Source organism: Colias eurytheme, chromosome 2 (genome assembly GCF_061535395.1).
Source record: "Colias eurytheme isolate Ceu_HAF_F1 chromosome 2, ilColEury1 Martin Lab GWU primary, whole genome shotgun sequence".
Classification (NCBI taxonomy): domain Eukaryota; kingdom Metazoa; phylum Arthropoda; class Insecta; order Lepidoptera; family Pieridae; genus Colias; species Colias eurytheme.
Window position 1 is genome coordinate 12573383 of NC_142981.1, and position 17320 is coordinate 12590702.

Consider the following 17320-nt stretch of genomic DNA (forward strand, 5'->3'; position numbering starts at 1 on the left):
AACGTTCTCAAAGTAAACATTGCTATGACAACCTGCTTTAGGTTGAAATAAAAGTAAATCGTAATATTGCACATATTATGCAGATAACTTCATGCTAAAACTTACAATTTTCAAAGTAAATATTATTAATGCTGTTAATTAAAATTTCTATAAGACTGGTATATGTGGGTGAAAGAGAAGGAAGCATTATGCCATCTCTAGCGCACGTGCGTGAGTTTAAAAGTAAAAAATTATACATATAGAATGTATTTTGTATGAAGTTTAATATTTCCTTCGAAACGATGTGATAGGAATGTTTATGAATGCTAAAAAAAAAACACGTTTTAAAAATCATATTATTAATATTTAATTAATAATACACTAATCTTTCGTGCTTATACCTGGTCTAGGATTGACATTTCATACCCTTCCAAGTTTTAATATAGCAGGGTACTGATAACTGTAAAACATTGACGTACAATAAACAAATAGACTCAGTATCGCGCCCAAATATTATCCGAATCGAAACTCTGCCTATGCATGCATTAGACAGATTTCCTAATGAATGATACAATGTATTTTGAACATTACTGCCACGAAATAAGGTGCTAATTCCATTGAAAGTCTTATACCACGTTGTTCGGACACTACGACCTTTTAGACGATTGAAGGTTGTTTATAGTACGTCAATGCTGTAAAAATAATGAATTGGAAAGCATATGTCCCATATTCCATATATGGGATTAGAGCTTCCATTTGAAATATGGGATTGACTGTTATTGATGCATTTTAGTGATTCCTTCATATTTTACATTAAAATTAAGACATTCAATTAACATTAGTATTTTACTTTGTTAATAAAATAGTGAAGTTATTAAACAATTAACAGTTATTAATTCTAAATTTTGCTGTGTTCAAAATACTTGTATTTCAGCTTAGTTTATGAATTAAAAAATTTATTAATGTTCAAATATCCTCCATATAAAATTTTACTAAAGTTACAAGAATAGTACGCAATAAAATTGTTGATAGCATGTTTTCTCACATTCTGTGCTAATTGTTAATATAATAGTGGTTAAGTGTTTATAATTGAATAAAATTGATATAAGACTATTGGTGTTTTTATAACTTAAACCTTCTTGAAATAGGCATGAAACATTAAGTAAACTGCAATACACAAAATGAAGAACTTTCCATGGGAGCCCGTTAAATATGTTTTAAAATTTAAAAAATTAGCTGTGCCGTCATTGAGTTACGATTTACTACGTAGTAGCGAGGCCATCACTACTACACTATTTGTAACACTAGTTAGAGTCAATCGTCTCAAACTATTTTTTTTTTGTTACATTGATTGGTTTTAATTGATAAGTTTATTCATATTTTTTTAATAAGATAAAAAATATTTATTTGTTACATTGATTGGTTTTAATTTTTAAGTAATAAGAGGCAGAATATCTACAAAGTGTATGACTCACTAGCTACCCCGCGCCGCCGCGCTTGTCGCACAGATTTTATTTGTGGTGTCCTCTCTATAATAATACCTCAATGTGTGCCGTGCGGTATTTCTATCACTCGAGTAGATTAACTACCTATACAGAAACAAAGCTTCTTATAAACGTACAATATTCTTACCTATTATGTAGGGTTGTTTTAAATAAAATAAAATTAATTCACTTACCAATTGTAATTATTAATCCTTTGGATGATTAAAGTATGACGTATTCTTATTTTTGTAACGAAGTCCCCTATCGCGAACGAAAGGGGACTAGAATCTAGATGTAAGCCGTGCGACGTGGGCGTATTTCAGTGTCTCTCTCTTTCATACAACTATTTTTGTTTTATACCAACAAAGCAATAAAAAAACCCTTACTAATATTAAAATACAACCAACTTGCAACTGAAAAAACAAACAACAATGACATCGCGAATTGAGGAGAACTAATAGGGCCGGCCTAAACTATTTTATTTTTCAAATCTCGCCGTACAAGACAAGCGATAACATCTACAGTGGAAACGCATACATGTGTCATGTCATGTGCTTGTAGTAGGTATTGTAGCCGATTATTTTTTGTATTTACTTATGTGATTTGTATAGCTATTGCGTGACTAAGCTTTCCGCCTGCAGCTTCGCCAACTTTGTTTAAAACAAAAAATACATACAAATTTATAATTATAATATTCATTATCAAATTCAAAAAATAAATAACCAATTAAATATTGGGAATTTTGTTTAAAAATGCATATTATGAGTATTATGTTAAGTTTTGAGTATGTTAATACATACAACTTTGATTATGTTAATGATACGTAGGCAAAATCGGTCTTTTTGAAATAAAACAAAAAGTAGTGTTTCATCAAAATGTAATAAATAAATATTCTCTAACAAAGTAAGGCTATAGGATGAATGCAGTCGCGGCACAGAACGAAGCTATAAGACGCCATCACCTTCGCATTTTCCTGAAAGAAAATAAACTTTTTAGTGATAATATTTCGCAATAAAGTTTATATTATAGTTAAACTATGTTCTACATTTTAATGCTTCTCATATTTTTATCAGAGGAAAATAAGATTATGGTGCATTTCAACTTAGCTTAAAAATTACAAATCAGTAAATTTTTTTCAATACTCCCAAAAGTTTTGATTATAAGAAACATAGGTAATATCAATTGCACAAATTAATTAAAGTATTTGCATGCCCAAAAGTTGGATATTTGTGCTGGAAAATTTAATATCACTACATAGTATAAAACAAAGTCGCTTTCTCTGTCCCTATGTCCCTATGTATACTTAAATCTTTAAAACTACGCAACGGATTTTGATGCGGTTTTTTCAATAGATAGAGTGATTCAAGAGGAAGGTTTTAGTATATAATTTATTAAGTTTTAGACAAAGAGGACGAAGCCGCGGGCGGAAAGCTAGTGTATGTATAAAATTTGTAATTTTTTGTAGCCACAAATTATTTGCCAATCCATACTAATATTATAAATGTGAAAGTAACTCTGTCTGTCTGTCTGTTACTCAATCACGCCTTAACTACTGAACCAATTTGCATGAAATTTGGTATAGAGATATTTTGATACCCGAGAAAGGACATAGGATAGGTTTTATCCCGGAAATCCTACGGGAACAGGTTTTTCTTTGAAAACGCAGGCGAAGCCGCGGGCGGAAAGCTGGTAAGTAAATATTTTGAACACTTACCGATTCAACGGTTTCTCCTTATAAACAATCGGTTTCCTTGCCCGCCTCGTCCTGGCCTCCAGCAACAAGTCACTACTGCTGTCGCTCACGGGGTCGCTGTTGCTGTTGCCGTTGCCGTGGCTGTCGTTGCTGTTGTTGCTGTTGTTGCGCTTGACCCGACGGGCCACGTGCGTACACGGGTCTGACGATTCGCTGCAATTTTTCGTTGTTTTAGTAAAACTACCCTCACTTCAGGATAGTTTTCATTCAAGCATTGAACTTATTGTGATTTTTTTTATGTATTGTGTTGGTAAATTGTCAAAATTTGCTGAGCAACAATAAAAATATGATAAAATGAAAGATAAAAAAAAAAAAATAGTAACCTTAATATAGTACCATATAGTAGGGTAACCATATAGTTGGGCCCTCCTAGTAAGCTTAAGATAAAACCTGAACATTTTTGTTTTAAGATAATTAATTTCAGAAATATAAAAGCTTTGGTAAAATCTATAATTAATGGTTAAGAATTTTCAAAGCATATCAATAGATTGAATTTTCATCGTACCAAAAGCAAGATTCGTTTCTTACAAATAAATACATATTTTAAAAAGTTTACCGCGCAAGAAACTATATAATTTGTTTCTATTAAAAATATAAAAAAAAAAACTACTCACGACACAATAACCCTTGCGTCCGTAGACCCGTTAGGACTGGGCGCGTCAAACGACGGGAACCGCTCCAGCCTTCGCAATCTCACATCCGGGGAATCCCCGCTACCATCCAACTCCCGGGACAGTTTCACCCTATCCCGGGACACAGACCGTCTCGCCCTCACAAGCGGGGACTGATTCCCCGAACCTCCGGAATCCCGTCTCTTGGAGAAATTCCTTAAAATTGGCGACTGTGTATCGGAATCTCGCGACTCTTGCCTCTTCGAGAAGTTCCCTAAAACTGGGGATTGTGTTTCGGAATTTTCTGAATCCTGTCTCTTAGTAAAACTCTGTTTGAAGTGGCTTGTGTTTTGGGAAGTAGAAGCTCGTGGGGAGAAACTTTGCGGTGTGGATATCATTTGTCGCTTCGCTGGTACCTCGTCGTCTTCGTCAAGACGCATTTTGGCGACTAGCACTTTGAGTACGCGGCCGTTGTTGCTGGGAAGTAATTACTTTATTGAGTTTTTTTTTTAGTTCTTTTGAGTCAAAGTTGCCAGTTTTCTTAAATGTTCAGACTTATTATGACGTATTATGTTAACTTTATTGTAACACTAGCTTTCCGCCCGCGGCTTCGTCCGCGTTTTCAAATAAAAACCCGTTCCCGTAGGATTTCCGGGATAAAACCTATCCTATGTCCTTTCTCGGGTATCAAAATATCTCTATACCAAATTTCATGCAAATTGGTTCAGTAGTTAAGGCGTGATTGAGTAACAGACAGACAGACAGAGTTACTTTCGCATTTATAATATTAAGTATGGATTATAAGTTATTGTTATAAATAACGGTACAATTATGTTTACAAATCAAATTATAATAAATCAATCATTCATTGTTGCTATGTGGTAAATGCGATTTTTATATTGATATAATGTCGTCCATGAAAATTATGTTACTCTCAAAGATTATTGTGCGAAAAAAGTATTGCATGTATTTACTTCAAATTGGGTACAGAGATAGCTTGAGACCTGAGGAAGGACATAAGATAGGTTTTATCCCGGAAATCGCACGGGAACGAGAACTATGCGGGTTTTCTCTGACTACGCAGAAGTCGCTGGCAGAAAGCTAGTTATACATATTTAAACAACTAGCTATCCGCCCGCGGCTTCGCCCACGTTTTCAGAGAAAACCCCGCATATTTCCCTTTCCCGTGGGATTCCCGGGATAAAACTATCGCTCAAATTGGATCGAACTGCACATGGTGTGCGAATTTTATTATAATCGGTTAAGCGGTTTAGGAGTTCATTGAGGACCAATATTGTGACACGAGATTTATATACATACACATGCATATAAACTAACCTGTAGCGCCTGCGCGGCGAGAAGTGTGGCGAGCGCGGGGTGGCGCTGGCGGGGTGCGGGGACGACGCGCGCTTGCGCCGCTCCGCCCCCAACCCCAACACGCACTGTGCACACACATACATATTTATTTATTTATTTATTTATTTATGACACTTTATTGTACAAGTACCAGTAATAAAAACATATTAATTTAACAAAAAAACATGAATGGTAAGTAATGGTAAGTGCACAAAAGGCGGATGCACATACATCATTTCATTCATTATTTCTGGGCCGTCGTTCGAACAAAAACAGAACGTCTATTTTAGAGAACAAGATAATTTTTTACCATCGCTGAGGCACGCGCCCTACACTTTTTGGATCTGCGTTATCCGAATATATTAATTATTAAGTTAATAAATAAAAAAAATAATTTAAAATGGACAAATAAATTTATTTACTTTCATTTCATTTTAAATAATTATATGGAAACACACCCTGTGCACACACATACATTTTATACGCGGTTATCGTTGAGATAAAAACATTTTGCATTTGCATATTATCTTTATACCTACTTATTATACATTTTCAAACATTAAATTTGAATTTTATGTGTTTTTGTGTGTTTTCTATTGCTTAACTGTAATAAATCATTAACAAACATTGTAAACGATAAATAAATAATAGTAGATACAAAATGAACATGGGCTTAAGAATTAAAAAAAAAACTCATAATTTCAAGACATTTTCGTCAAAAATTAGACTGTTCCTTTAAATAAAACTTTACAAATCATTCTCAAATCATAATTGCAATTCTTAAAATATGGCTTGCGTAAAAAGTAATTAATATACCTCTGTATCGCTGTCATTGTGGTTTGTCGGCATGTCGTCATACTCCATGATATCAGGCGCTATGCTCATGCGATTCCTTCCTCTGCGCATCTGTAGTCAAGAATTTAATTAATTTTTTCATTCAAATGCACTTGTTAAAGTATAGATTAATAAAAACGGAATTTAGAGCTTCATTTAACTTTCTTTAAAGGTATTTCTTTATCTCTAATCGAGTGCTAATAAGCTGAAAATCATAAACAGCTGCTTCTATTTCAATTTTTAATCATACTTGTATTTTTTAAATAGGTTTAAAATGACCAAAAAAAATATTTATTGAATGAATTACATATACTATTTATTGCCAAGATAGTAATTACAAATTGATGTAAATAACAGCTGATTATAATATAATACAAACAAGTATCAAGGTATAGAAACACTTGTATCAATAATACATTTTTTGCAACGCTTGTTTTTAATTAATATTTTATTGATAGATATATTCAAATGATTGTATGTAGCTGAGGTGTCCGAGTGGTTAAGGAGTTGGACTTGAAATCCAATGGGTTATACCCGCGCAGGTTCGAATCCTGTCCTCAGCGAAAAAAAAAATCTTTTACTTATTTTTTACAATAAATTAATTGAAAATACCTTTTTTCTCACGTTTTGTGAATAATGTTTGCATGTTATTATTATTTTTTTTTTTATTTGAAAATCTTATGTTTTATTTCGCTATAAATTATTACAATTCATGTGTTTTACTTACTTAAATTTATTCATGTAGAACTGGAAATATAATTTAGGGCTGATTTTTTAATCCTTGGTTAAACTTATTGACCAATAACCAAGCTTGGATAATATTTATCCGTCCAATAAAGTATTACACGATAATATTAAAATGTCACGTAAACTGTCAAATACGGGCAATTAGAATACGTTTTTAAAATGGTAGTTTTATACATTATTCGACGAATAAGTTTTAACCAAAGATTGAAAAATCGGCCCTGAATCAAATAATTTTTTTGACATTTTTTTTAAATAATGCTATTAAAATTTTAAGAACAATAATGATTAGAATTTAAACGCAATCGTGTATTAATAAGAAATGTAATATCAATTTTATGTATTTATATTATACTAGCTTTCCGCGTTGTCTAAAACCTCATAAATTATATACTAAAACCTTGCTCGAGAACCACTCTATCTATTAAAAAAACTGCATCAAAATCCGTTGCGTATTTTTAAATATTTAAGCATACATAGGGACAGAGAAAGCGACTGTTTTATACTATGTAGTGATGTGCAGATAAACTCACATTAACTTTATCGTTGGGTTCATCCAGTAACCAGCTGGGTCCTTCCAGTGGGTTGTCCAGTCTACTTCTGAAATATAATCATAATCAACGTAAAATAAACATAATATGTACGCATTGAAGAAAAAAATACTTCTATAAGTAAAAAAATATTTTTATTTTATTTTAAATACTGAGCGAGACTCGCTGCAAATACAATGAATAAATCGCTAAATTCGATATTATATGATGATAAATTCGATTCGCTAATCGAAAATTTCTAAAATTCGTAATTAAAAATGATGAGTAGGTACATACCTCTGTGGTGTGATTTCATTTTCATCTGATTCTTCAGCAACAGCATGCAATCTTCGTCTGAAATCAATATCTTAATATATATAAATCTCGTGTCACAATGTTTGTCCTCAATGGACTCCTAAACCACTTAACCGATTATAATAAAATTCGCACACCATGTGCAGTTCGATCCAACTTGAGAGATAGGATAGTTTAAACATGTAGGTACCACGGGCGAAGCCGGGGCGGACCGCTAGTAAATATATAAAACATTAAAACAATTTCTTACTGCCCAATAAAAATGTATCCTGGCGGGACTAAAAAGTAGTTGAAGCATAATATGTATTTTATCGAAATCGGTTCAGCCGTTCTCGAGTTATGCGCTTACCAACACATTTTGCGATTCATTTTTATAAATAAGATTTCAGTTTCAGAAACAAACAATAAAAAAACTGGTTCACTTGTTTGCTTCATATTCAAAGCAATATTGAATATGGCAAGCAAAATCGAAAAATAAAAATTGATTTAAAATAAACTTACGAGTCTTCAAATTCGCCTGAAATGTTTGGTTCCTCCTCAATTATTCTGTCATCGCTTTCTGAAAATAGGCAAATGTTCATGTTAGTTGTTAATAAATGAATAAATTAAATTTAAACGTACCTATTGAACTGTAAGTACCAATTGCACAAAAAAAATTTAGGTTATATTTTTAGTTCCTATTACTACTAGTATTTTCTAGTGTTTGATTCACTACTAGTTATTCACTACTATTTAACCGCGGTTTCACCCGCGGAGAAACGGAGAAACCGGCAAATCCGTCCGTTAACACAGGAACATATTTCAACTCTATTGCAAAAATAATTTCTATGTAATATTAAGATACAAAATGCTTTTTTATACATATATGTATGTATTTACGTCTGATTGTTCATGCTTCAATCTTCTTGTCATATTTCGTCTTAGGCCCGATTTCTCAATTGTTGGTTAAAACTTATTCGTCGAATAAAGTATTACAATATTAAAATGTCACCTGTAAACTGTCAATTACAGGCAAGAAGAATACATTTTTGAAATGGTAGTTTAATACGTTATTCAACCAATAAGTTTAAACCAACGATTGAAAAATCAGCCCTTATTGTTATACTTATGCATATTTAGCACAGTAAAAAAGACATTTAATTCATATATTACACATATTTTAATATTTTACCATTCAAACCCGTCCCATCAATTTCGTCAGCACTATTATTAGCGATCTCCTCAGCCGCTCCATTATTTCTATTCAGTTCCTCTGCATCTATCCTCGTCAATGGTATATACACATCTGAAATATTAAATATTATTTTGTTTATGACAAACAAAAATATATTTCTTATTAGACTTACCATTTTTGTTTCATTGAATTTACGTTCCATAAGCGTATAACAATGTATGTGTCGCAGGCAAATTGTACAATTTCCTCTGTTTACAAACGGCGTCTGTCACTTTACAAACGCTAGGCATTTTGTTATATGTCGAGAATTCGTAATCAGAAATTTTTTGTTTGGATAAGGGGGTAGGTTAGGTCAGGTTCTTGTTTTTACACTACACAGAAATAGGACCCCGTCTTCTTGTGGACGTTTGAAAAAAGTAAATACACAGCACATTACAACGCGTCCGCGTTAAAATGTAGAAGGCAGAAGCCCTTCTGGCTAACATTGAGAAACACCACACAAAAAAAAAGCATATTACAAAACGCCGCGCGTTTGTAAACGGCGAGATTATACAATTTGCCTGCGACATATGCATTATCATAATACAATTTTTTTATTACCTGGTAACAAAGGCACGGGCATAGGCCTGAGACCATTTAGGTTTGAATTAGTTGTCCTACTTTCTGGCCCTAGAAATAAAATTCAACAACAATGTTACTGTTCTATCTATTGATAATTTAAAATATTTACAAATTGGATTAAAGGTTTAATTTTACATCACAATAATGTTGAACGATATAAGTTATTTTATGGATACAAAGCTTTCAATTTAACGTATTATGTATTTGCGATTACAATTATTTCTTTCAAAAAATGGAAATGATTATGTATTTTTATAAAAAAAGACAAAATACTCACAATTGCTACTATTATTATTACTGGCAAACAAAGTCCTGCTCAATGACACCACTGGCTGTATGGACTTCCCGCCGAGCATCATCGGAGGTACCCTATGTACCTTTTCTGGGGAGGGCGTATTGCTAAGACAGCTCCAGCGAGGCATCACAGACTCCTGGTACTCTCTGTCTTGCATATAGCTCTTTGATAGTTCGGAGACCCGCGCCACCGCGTTCGATGCGTGCACGAGGTGCGATAGGGCCTCCTCGACAGCCGATTGTATGGCCGCGTCCAATTTACGAGCGTTTGTAGTTCCGTTGCTTCTAAGCATCTGGAAAAATGTGTATAATTTTTTTAAAGTATATACTTATAGGAAAAAAAACCGGACATATGTATTTTGCAGTACTGTAACAACCGACCATTCAATCGCGTAACAATCAAATGTCTACTACTCATTCCATTTAAAGTACCTATGGGGCACCCCATACATTGAAATATTTAAAAAAAAATATGAGATTGTAATGCAAAGTGCAAAATATATGAAATGTGAAGAATGTTTATGAATTGTTTTTTTTAAACTGGATTGTCTTCAATCGAATTGGTAAGAAACTTTATGGTTAATCTTTGCACTTCTTTGTCCAAACTGGATAATAGACCAGAATTAAAATGTGTTAGCTGCTAAAAATAAATGTGTTGTTATTGTTGATCTTGTCTGTCCAGCCCCCCCTAGACAAGTGGCTTTCTATTAGCGTAAAGTTCAATAGAATAGATTATGAATGTATGAGATTGACGTTTGATTACGACGACGACGACGATTGATTACGTCAATCTCATACATTCATAGTCTATTCTTTTGAACTTTACGCTAATAGAAAGCCACTTGTCTAGGGGGGCTGTTGTTGATTTTCTACTTACACATTCCTTGCAATTTCATAATCAACATATTTTATAAGAAGATATTTTTTTATTGTGGAAGATGCATTTCTTAATTAGAGTAGATTTAATAAATACTTCATATCAGGCGATAAAATTGCGAAGTAACATGAGATGATATCTCATTAAGGCTTGTAATTTCAAAGTTTAAAGGCTCTGATTAGCAGCATCATAATATATTGTAAAGTACATAGTTAATTAATTTTTAAAAGAGGCGCCTGTGAAATGTTAAATCTTATATATAAAAATGAATCACAAAATGTGTTGGTAAGCGCATAACTCGAGAACGGCTGAACCGATTTCGATAATTCTTTTTTTATTATGTTCCTTTAAGTACGAGGATGGTTTTTATGTAGAGAAAACGTAAATATGTACCACGGGCGAAGCCGGGGCGGACCGCTAGTACTATATAAATTACCACTGAGCTTATGTCTGAAGTTAGTGAGAGAAAATAGCAAATGCTTCGAAAATGGCGTAGACTTCTACAAAGTTCTACTGAAAAATACTTACACTAAGCTTTAGCCTTAACTCACTAGCCTCTTTCATCAGTTTTATCTTTTCATTTTCCCTTTTAGCTGCAATCACCTTCCAATGCTGAAGTTTTTGAACTAATTCGTTATTTTTCTCTTGCAAATCTTTTAATTCACTTTCTGAATTCGACATCTTGAAAACACTTAAGGCACTTAATCTAGAAACGTTTATTCATACACAGTTACAAGTTTAAACAATAATAATTATTTATAGTGCACTAAACAAGACGCTTTTCAACGATTTCAATACAATTTTCTAACATAACATTTTCAAATACACAGATGACATTTTAATCATTAAACAATGACACTGACAGATACCAGGCATGGAAGAATGGAAAAGAATAGGAGAAAAGGAGAAAGGCTTAATGCCATTCAAGTGGCAACATAAAAAGGACATTTTTATGCTGTGTTTTTATGCGAAAGTGTAAAGCTGCATTCTAAAACAACGTATTATGTACTAAATTACAAAATACCTACTTTACAAATAATTGTTTGCTTAGATATTGGAATATCAAAGATGAAATATTTATTGTAATAGCTGCGGCAGATTGGGTTCAAGTTATATTTTTAACTTCACAGCGATTGAGTAGGTATGTTTATTTCAAGTTCTCAATGCATTTCAATCTAAAATAATGCTAATAATTGTATACTTTAAATTTTTGTTCGGTTTTAATCGGTATTAAGAATTCGATTCGTAATAAAACAACACTCAGTACTCACAGCTATGTGACACGAGTATGACCAATGGATGGCAACAAGGCCAATGTGTCAAAAGTCAAACTAGTACAACCTGTCAAGAAAGCGTGTGGTAAATACAACGCGGAGTGAGGTTATACCACAATATTTTTATATTATAAATAGAAAATGTCGTTTCGTGGTCGTGGCGGCGGCGGCGGCGGAAGAGGATTTGGAGGCCGTGGTGGTGGTGGGCGAGGAGGTGGCGGATTTCGCGGCCGCGGCGGCGGCGGAGGCGGCTTCAGACATCAAGACGCGGGACCACCTGAATCAGTCATACCTCTAGGCCACTACGGCTGGACCGTGCAAGACGATCTCGTTTGTAAAGTCGACATTGAAGACGTGCCTTACTTTAATGCGCCTATATTCTTAGAAAACAAGGAACAGATTGGCAAAATCGACGAGATCTTCGGCAATTTACGCGACTACTACGTGTCTGTGAAACTCGGAGAGAACATCAAAGCGAAGAGTTTCAAGGAGGGACAGCAGTTCTTTATAGATCCGGCTAAATTGTTGCCACTCAAGAGGTTCTTGCCCCAGCCACCTGGTGCAAAGCGCGGTGGTGGTGGCAGGGGCGGTAGAGGCGGTCGTGGAGGCGGCGGTGGCGGGTTCGGCCGTGGAGGTCGTGGCGGCGGTTTCAATCGCGGGGGCGGCGGTGGCTTCGGAAGAGGGGGTGGTGGCGGCGGCTTTGGTAGAGGAGGTGGTGGAGGAGGCTTCAATAGAGGAGGCGGTGGTTTTAACCGAGGTGGACGAGGTCGGGGAGGTTTCGGAGGTGGCCGCGGCGGAAGATAGTGATATACCTAGTTATAAGTTTATTGACATTCTCAATGGTATGGGTATAGCCCTTGATATATGAGGTTTGGATAACTACAGTGAATATTATTGTTTGGTTTATGTATAAGTTGTAGAGTTAACTTTTGTATGTAAATACCATTTAAGTTTTTTGAAAATTGTATAACTTGTGTAGCATAGGGCTATATGTTATATCTTTATTTTAATAAATATATAAGACCACTTGGTGTTTTATTATTAAATTAAAATTATTAATTTATTATGCAACTATGTTACTATGATATCATTAATATCAAGAAGGGAAGACACATGAAAAATGAGATAAGAAATTGATTTTTAATAATCCTTATATTTAAACAAAATTATAATTTTTGCACAACATAAATAATAACTTTTATAAAATACATAATAATTAATAATATTAAATATTTACTGAACCCTCACACTTACACTCCACAAAAAAAAAATAACTATCAGAATTTGATTATGAAACTGCCTACCAATTTACTGCTATTATTTAATCTAGTATAGAAAGCAAGTTATGTTTCAATTAGAAGGATTTATCAATAAATAATTGATCATAGTACAATGTGGTTAAACTATTTACTTCACTTAATCCGTCAGTCCTCGGATCACAGACACAATAGAAAATCTATTGTGTCTCGGCCCGATCGGGCCGCTCGGTGGTCAATGGGTTAAAACTATTATGTATTGTTTTAAAAACAAACGGTAATATTATAAGCAAGACATTTGAGAAGGCATCTATATGAATAACTAGCTAACGATAGAAAAATGTAGCCCATAAAAACAAGTTACATCCACCAAATAAAAGTATACTTATTTCCTCTAAAACTGTATTTAATTATTCTAAATTCTCCAAATCCCCTTTACCAGAGCTTGGCACATAATTACTAGTCAGCGCTTTCTCTCTATGATTAAATATATAAAAGGATGGTATGTTCTTCTGTGTCTCCCATGTAGTGTTGTTCATTTCTGCAGCAGCTTGGATCTCTCTGAGGTTGCCAGCTACATGCAAAACTCCCCACATTACTGCAAATAGACTACCAACTGCTTGGATGACAATCTGAAACCATAAAATATTTATTTCACAGACTAGGTATACAATATCTTTATAGATTTCAAACTATGCAGAACTGTTGTGTAGATTTTGTAATTTGAAATTCAACCAACCTTTTGTAGTTTATGCTACAAATACTAACAAATTTGTCACATAGACTTTTTTATGACTCTTAAATACTCAAAAGAGGGACAAGTAGTTAACTAAAATCATAACAAATGATTGGTCTAGGCTAAGGGTCTTCAACGTGCGGCCCGCGGGCCGCATGCGGCCCGCGGCAGCATCCTTGGCGGCCCGGCATTAGTAATTAGTTTACTCAAAATGAGGTTCATATGTATAGAAATTGTTTTTAAGGCCGCAGCAGAAGTTTTATGTCCCTCGCAAAAACAACTTTTTTCCAAAATAAGTCTCTCCGGCGTTACAGTCGCAAGGAGGGTAGAAGAATTGGCTAATGATATCGAACGATCATTAAAGGAACGCGTGTCGTAATTTGTTTATTACTCCATTGCACTCGACGAAAGTACCGACATAACTGACACCGCTCAACTGGCAGTGTTCATTCGCGGCATTGACGTTAATTTTGTCGTTACCGAAGAAATGGCTGCTCTTTTTCCTATGAAAGGTAGTACAAGAGGATGTGATGTGTTGGAATCGTTCAATTCCGTCATAGATAGATATGGACTCAAATTATCAAATTTGGCTGGAATTTGCACAGACGGCGCACCATCTATGGTTGGAAAAAACGAAGGACTTGTCGCTTTAATAAAGAAAAATAATCCCGATGTCTCTTTAATACAGTACCACTGTATCATACATCAAGAGAATTTAAGTGCTAAGTCAGTTAATATTCAAGACGTTATGAGTACTGTGGTAAAAACCGTTAACTTCATCAAATCTCGAGGTCTTAACCACAGGCAATTTCAGGAGTTTTTAAAAGAACAAGACGCCGAATATGGTGACATTACCTATTTCTGTGATGTTCGTTGGCTAAGCAGGGGAAAAATGTTAAAAAGGGTGTTCGATTTGCGAAAAGAAATTGCAGCATTTATGCTTAATAAGGATAAAGCTATTCCACAGTTTGGTGATGAAGCATGGCTAAGTGATTTTGGATTTCTTGTTGATATAACAGCACATCTCAATGATTTAAATAAGAAATTGCAAGGAAAAGATAATATGGTTCATGAACTATTTGACGCTTTAAAAGCGTTTGAAGTGAAGTTGGAGTTGTGGATCAATCAGTTAAAAAATAATATGACCACGCATTTTCCACATTTATCGTCATGTCGAATTCTCAACATGGACAAATATATTACCGCGCTGCTGGATCTGAAAATACAATTCGAGTCGCGTTTTACCGATTTCCGAAAACATGAAAAAAGCTTGAATTTGTTTGCTCGCCCATTCAATGTTTCTGTCGAAGATGTCCCTGATGATGTTCAGATGGAGTTGGTAGAATTACAATGCAACTCTTCTTTGAAAGACAAATTCAACTTAGGATTGTTCGAGTTCTATTCAAAATACATCACTACTACACATTTTCCTAAGATAAGAGACCATGCACTGAAAATGACATCTCTGTTTGGTACCACATACCTGCGCGAGCAGTTATTTTCTCGGATGAAAAACGTTAAGTCGAAGACAAGGAGTAGAATCACCGATATTCACCTAGAAAACAGTTTGAGGATTTCAACGACCACCATAGGGACTGATATTGATAAGCTAGTTAAGAATAAACAATGTCAATCGTCTCATTGATTTCAATTTCAATTTCAATTACTTTTAGTACTGTAAAATTAAATAATAAATAACTTTAAATATTATTGTTAGTTTTTATTTCAACATTCTTATTGGAACTGAAAAGAGCAGATGAAACCGCGGAGCGCAGCTAGTAATAAAAAGTTTTTGTTTTATTGCGGCCCACCGAACAAATATCAAAGTATAGTTGGCCCTTGGCTTCATAAACGTTGAAGACCCTTGGTCTAGGCCATCTTTATATGAATATGTTTACTGCCAGCACGATTTCCTTACTGTATAATATGATTGACAATATGATCATTTTCAAAGCCAGTAGACAGTTCATGCATGTTCATTTTTTCTGACTCAATCCCTCTGGACCTTCTATATATAACCATAAGTTTTGGCAAAACTGTGGTTATACGTAGTACTTACATCTAAAGGTAGCGTCGTAAACTCTTGCGAGGTTATTCGTAGATACGATCGATCTGAAACAATTGTATAATTTTTTTTACTCAAAATGCAAAATAAACATGTATTTACTTTTGCAAAGATGCTATTGAATAACTTACGCTGAGCTGCAGAAAATGCTGAGTGGAACAAGGATATAAATCCAACAGTGAGGATAATTTTATGGAATGACATCTTACAAACTGATTATTGCAATTCTTATACTATGTTTACTCTGGTAATCGACTCTTATATTATTTTAATTCAGTAAATCAGAAATATTAGATCTCATTCATTTTTTACGAATCCTACGTCCTACGGTGATTATTATGACATTGACAATTGAGTTGAATAATTGACAGGCGACAGCTTGGCCATTTACGTTTCAATCTACGAGCGCAAAAACGAGAAAATTTTGACCACCATTCACTATACAATAAGTACCGCGAGCCGAGCCCTTTGTGGACAAAGCCGTCATCTAAGAGCGTATACGCACTATGCGGGTAGCCGCATTGCGGGTAGCCGTCCGGCTGACCGCAAGCACAATTATGTACGTAATATTCATTTCTATGCGCACTGTGCGGTCTGCGGTAGCCGCATCGCAGTGCGCATAGAAATGAATATTACGTACATATTATTGTGCTTGCGGTCAGCCGGACGGCTACCCGCATAGTGCGTATACGCTCTAAGGCCGTCATCGTCGGCCGCGGCGTCGCACAGTGGTCCAAAATTCAAGTTTCATGGACACAGGCCACACATGATTCAATGTTCCCCGCTATCCCGCTGTTTTTTTTTAAGACAGATAATTTGACCACCCTTGACCAACTATCAACTTTTTCTAATGGTAAAAATCCCAAAAAAATCAACAATTTTTACCTAGGCCCTAGGCGTATTTTTTTTTGTATGGAGAAAAATCTTAATTATTTTACCGACCGGTCGGGTATTTAATATACAGCACATCAGTAGACTGAGATTTAGTATATTATGTACTGGTACTGTGACTGGTACATATGGTTATTTTTATGTATCCTGGGCCAAACCGGATCAAGCAGCTTAATATTAATTATTACTCATATGGAATACAAGTGCTTTAATATTAAATAATACAGTTTCGCCGGTCGTAGTATATAAGTAATAACTCTGTGATTTCAGTTTTCACTGTGCATTGCTTTCGTTATTTTATTTCTTTGAAATATTTTGTTTAATTTGCAGATTTTTTTGTGCTGATTCATAGTAATAAACCACTGCGATACTCGTATATCTGCTCTGCCATTATAAAGATGAGTTTAATTTAATCCTAAAATCGAACTAGTCTTTTTTCATAAAATCGTAAATTCGAAGATGAACGGAATGGCCCATGAATGGACAGTGTACGAGACAGTGATATGATATTGAAATTGACATTGAC

At 34.5% G+C, this 17320-nt stretch overlaps 3 protein-coding genes and 1 non-coding gene across 4 annotated transcripts; 2 read left to right on the plus strand and 2 right to left on the minus strand.

Moving 5' to 3' along the window:
• Positions 1–2323: 2323 nt before the first annotated feature.
• LOC149910766 (uncharacterized) lies at positions 2324–11413 on the minus strand. Its single transcript, XM_090108518.1, has 12 exons — positions 11101–11413; positions 9679–9988; positions 9381–9449; positions 8778–8891; positions 8108–8165; positions 7589–7645; positions 7295–7361; positions 6000–6089; positions 5166–5269; positions 3831–4304; positions 3178–3369; positions 2324–2436 (listed from the first exon to the last, which is right to left on the minus strand). The coding sequence occupies exons 1-12, from the start codon at positions 11251–11253 to the stop codon at positions 2421–2423; spliced, it is 1704 nt and encodes a 567-aa protein (XP_089964644.1). The 5' UTR covers positions 11254–11413; the 3' UTR covers positions 2324–2420.
• TRNAS-UGA (transfer RNA serine (anticodon UGA)) lies at positions 6499–6580 on the plus strand. The gene has a single exon. It is a non-coding gene; the product is annotated as a tRNA-Ser (tRNA).
• Positions 11414–11887: 474 nt separating the features above from the next.
• On the plus strand, positions 11888–12872 carry Gar1 (Gar1 ribonucleoprotein). The gene has a single exon (XM_090108529.1). The coding sequence runs from the start codon at positions 11988–11990 to the stop codon at positions 12648–12650; it is 663 nt and encodes a 220-aa protein (XP_089964655.1). The 5' UTR covers positions 11888–11987; the 3' UTR covers positions 12651–12872.
• A 615-nt stretch (positions 12873–13487) lies between these two features.
• EMC5 (ER membrane protein complex subunit 5) lies at positions 13488–16239 on the minus strand. The gene is made up of 3 exons (XM_090108542.1): positions 16035–16239; positions 15898–15950; positions 13488–13734 (listed from the first exon to the last, which is right to left on the minus strand). Exons 1-3 carry the CDS (start codon positions 16105–16107, stop codon positions 13513–13515), a joined length of 348 nt encoding a protein of 115 aa, XP_089964668.1. The 5' UTR covers positions 16108–16239; the 3' UTR covers positions 13488–13512.
• Between the last annotated feature and the right edge of the window lie 1081 nt (positions 16240–17320).

Bases quoted from the DNA above. Each gene is read 5' to 3' on its own strand.
- LOC149910766 (XM_090108518.1), bottom strand. From the start codon at position 11,253: ATGTCGAATTCAGAAAGTGAATTAAAAGATTTGCAAGAGAAAAATAAC. The intron at 6,090-7,294 runs GTGAGTTTATCT...TCTTGACTACAG, and splicing joins AACCCAACGATAAAGTTAAT to ATGCGCAGAGGAAGGAATCG. The intron at 4,305-5,165 runs GTTAGTTTATAT...ATTACTTCCCAG, and splicing joins TCGCCGCGCAGGCGCTACAG to CAACAACGGCCGCGTACTCA.
- Gar1 (XM_090108529.1), top strand. From the start codon at position 11,988: ATGTCGTTTCGTGGTCGTGGCGGCGGCGGCGGCGGAAGAGGATTTGGA.
- EMC5 (XM_090108542.1), bottom strand. From the start codon at position 16,107: ATGTCATTCCATAAAATTATCCTCACTGTTGGATTTATATCCTTGTTC. The intron at 15,951-16,034 runs GTAAGTTATTCA...CAATTGTTTCAG, and splicing joins AGCATTTTCTGCAGCTCAGC to ATCGATCGTATCTACGAATA. The intron at 13,735-15,897 runs GTAAGTACTACG...TTATGGTTTCAG, and splicing joins TTACGACGCTACCTTTAGAT to ATTGTCATCCAAGCAGTTGG.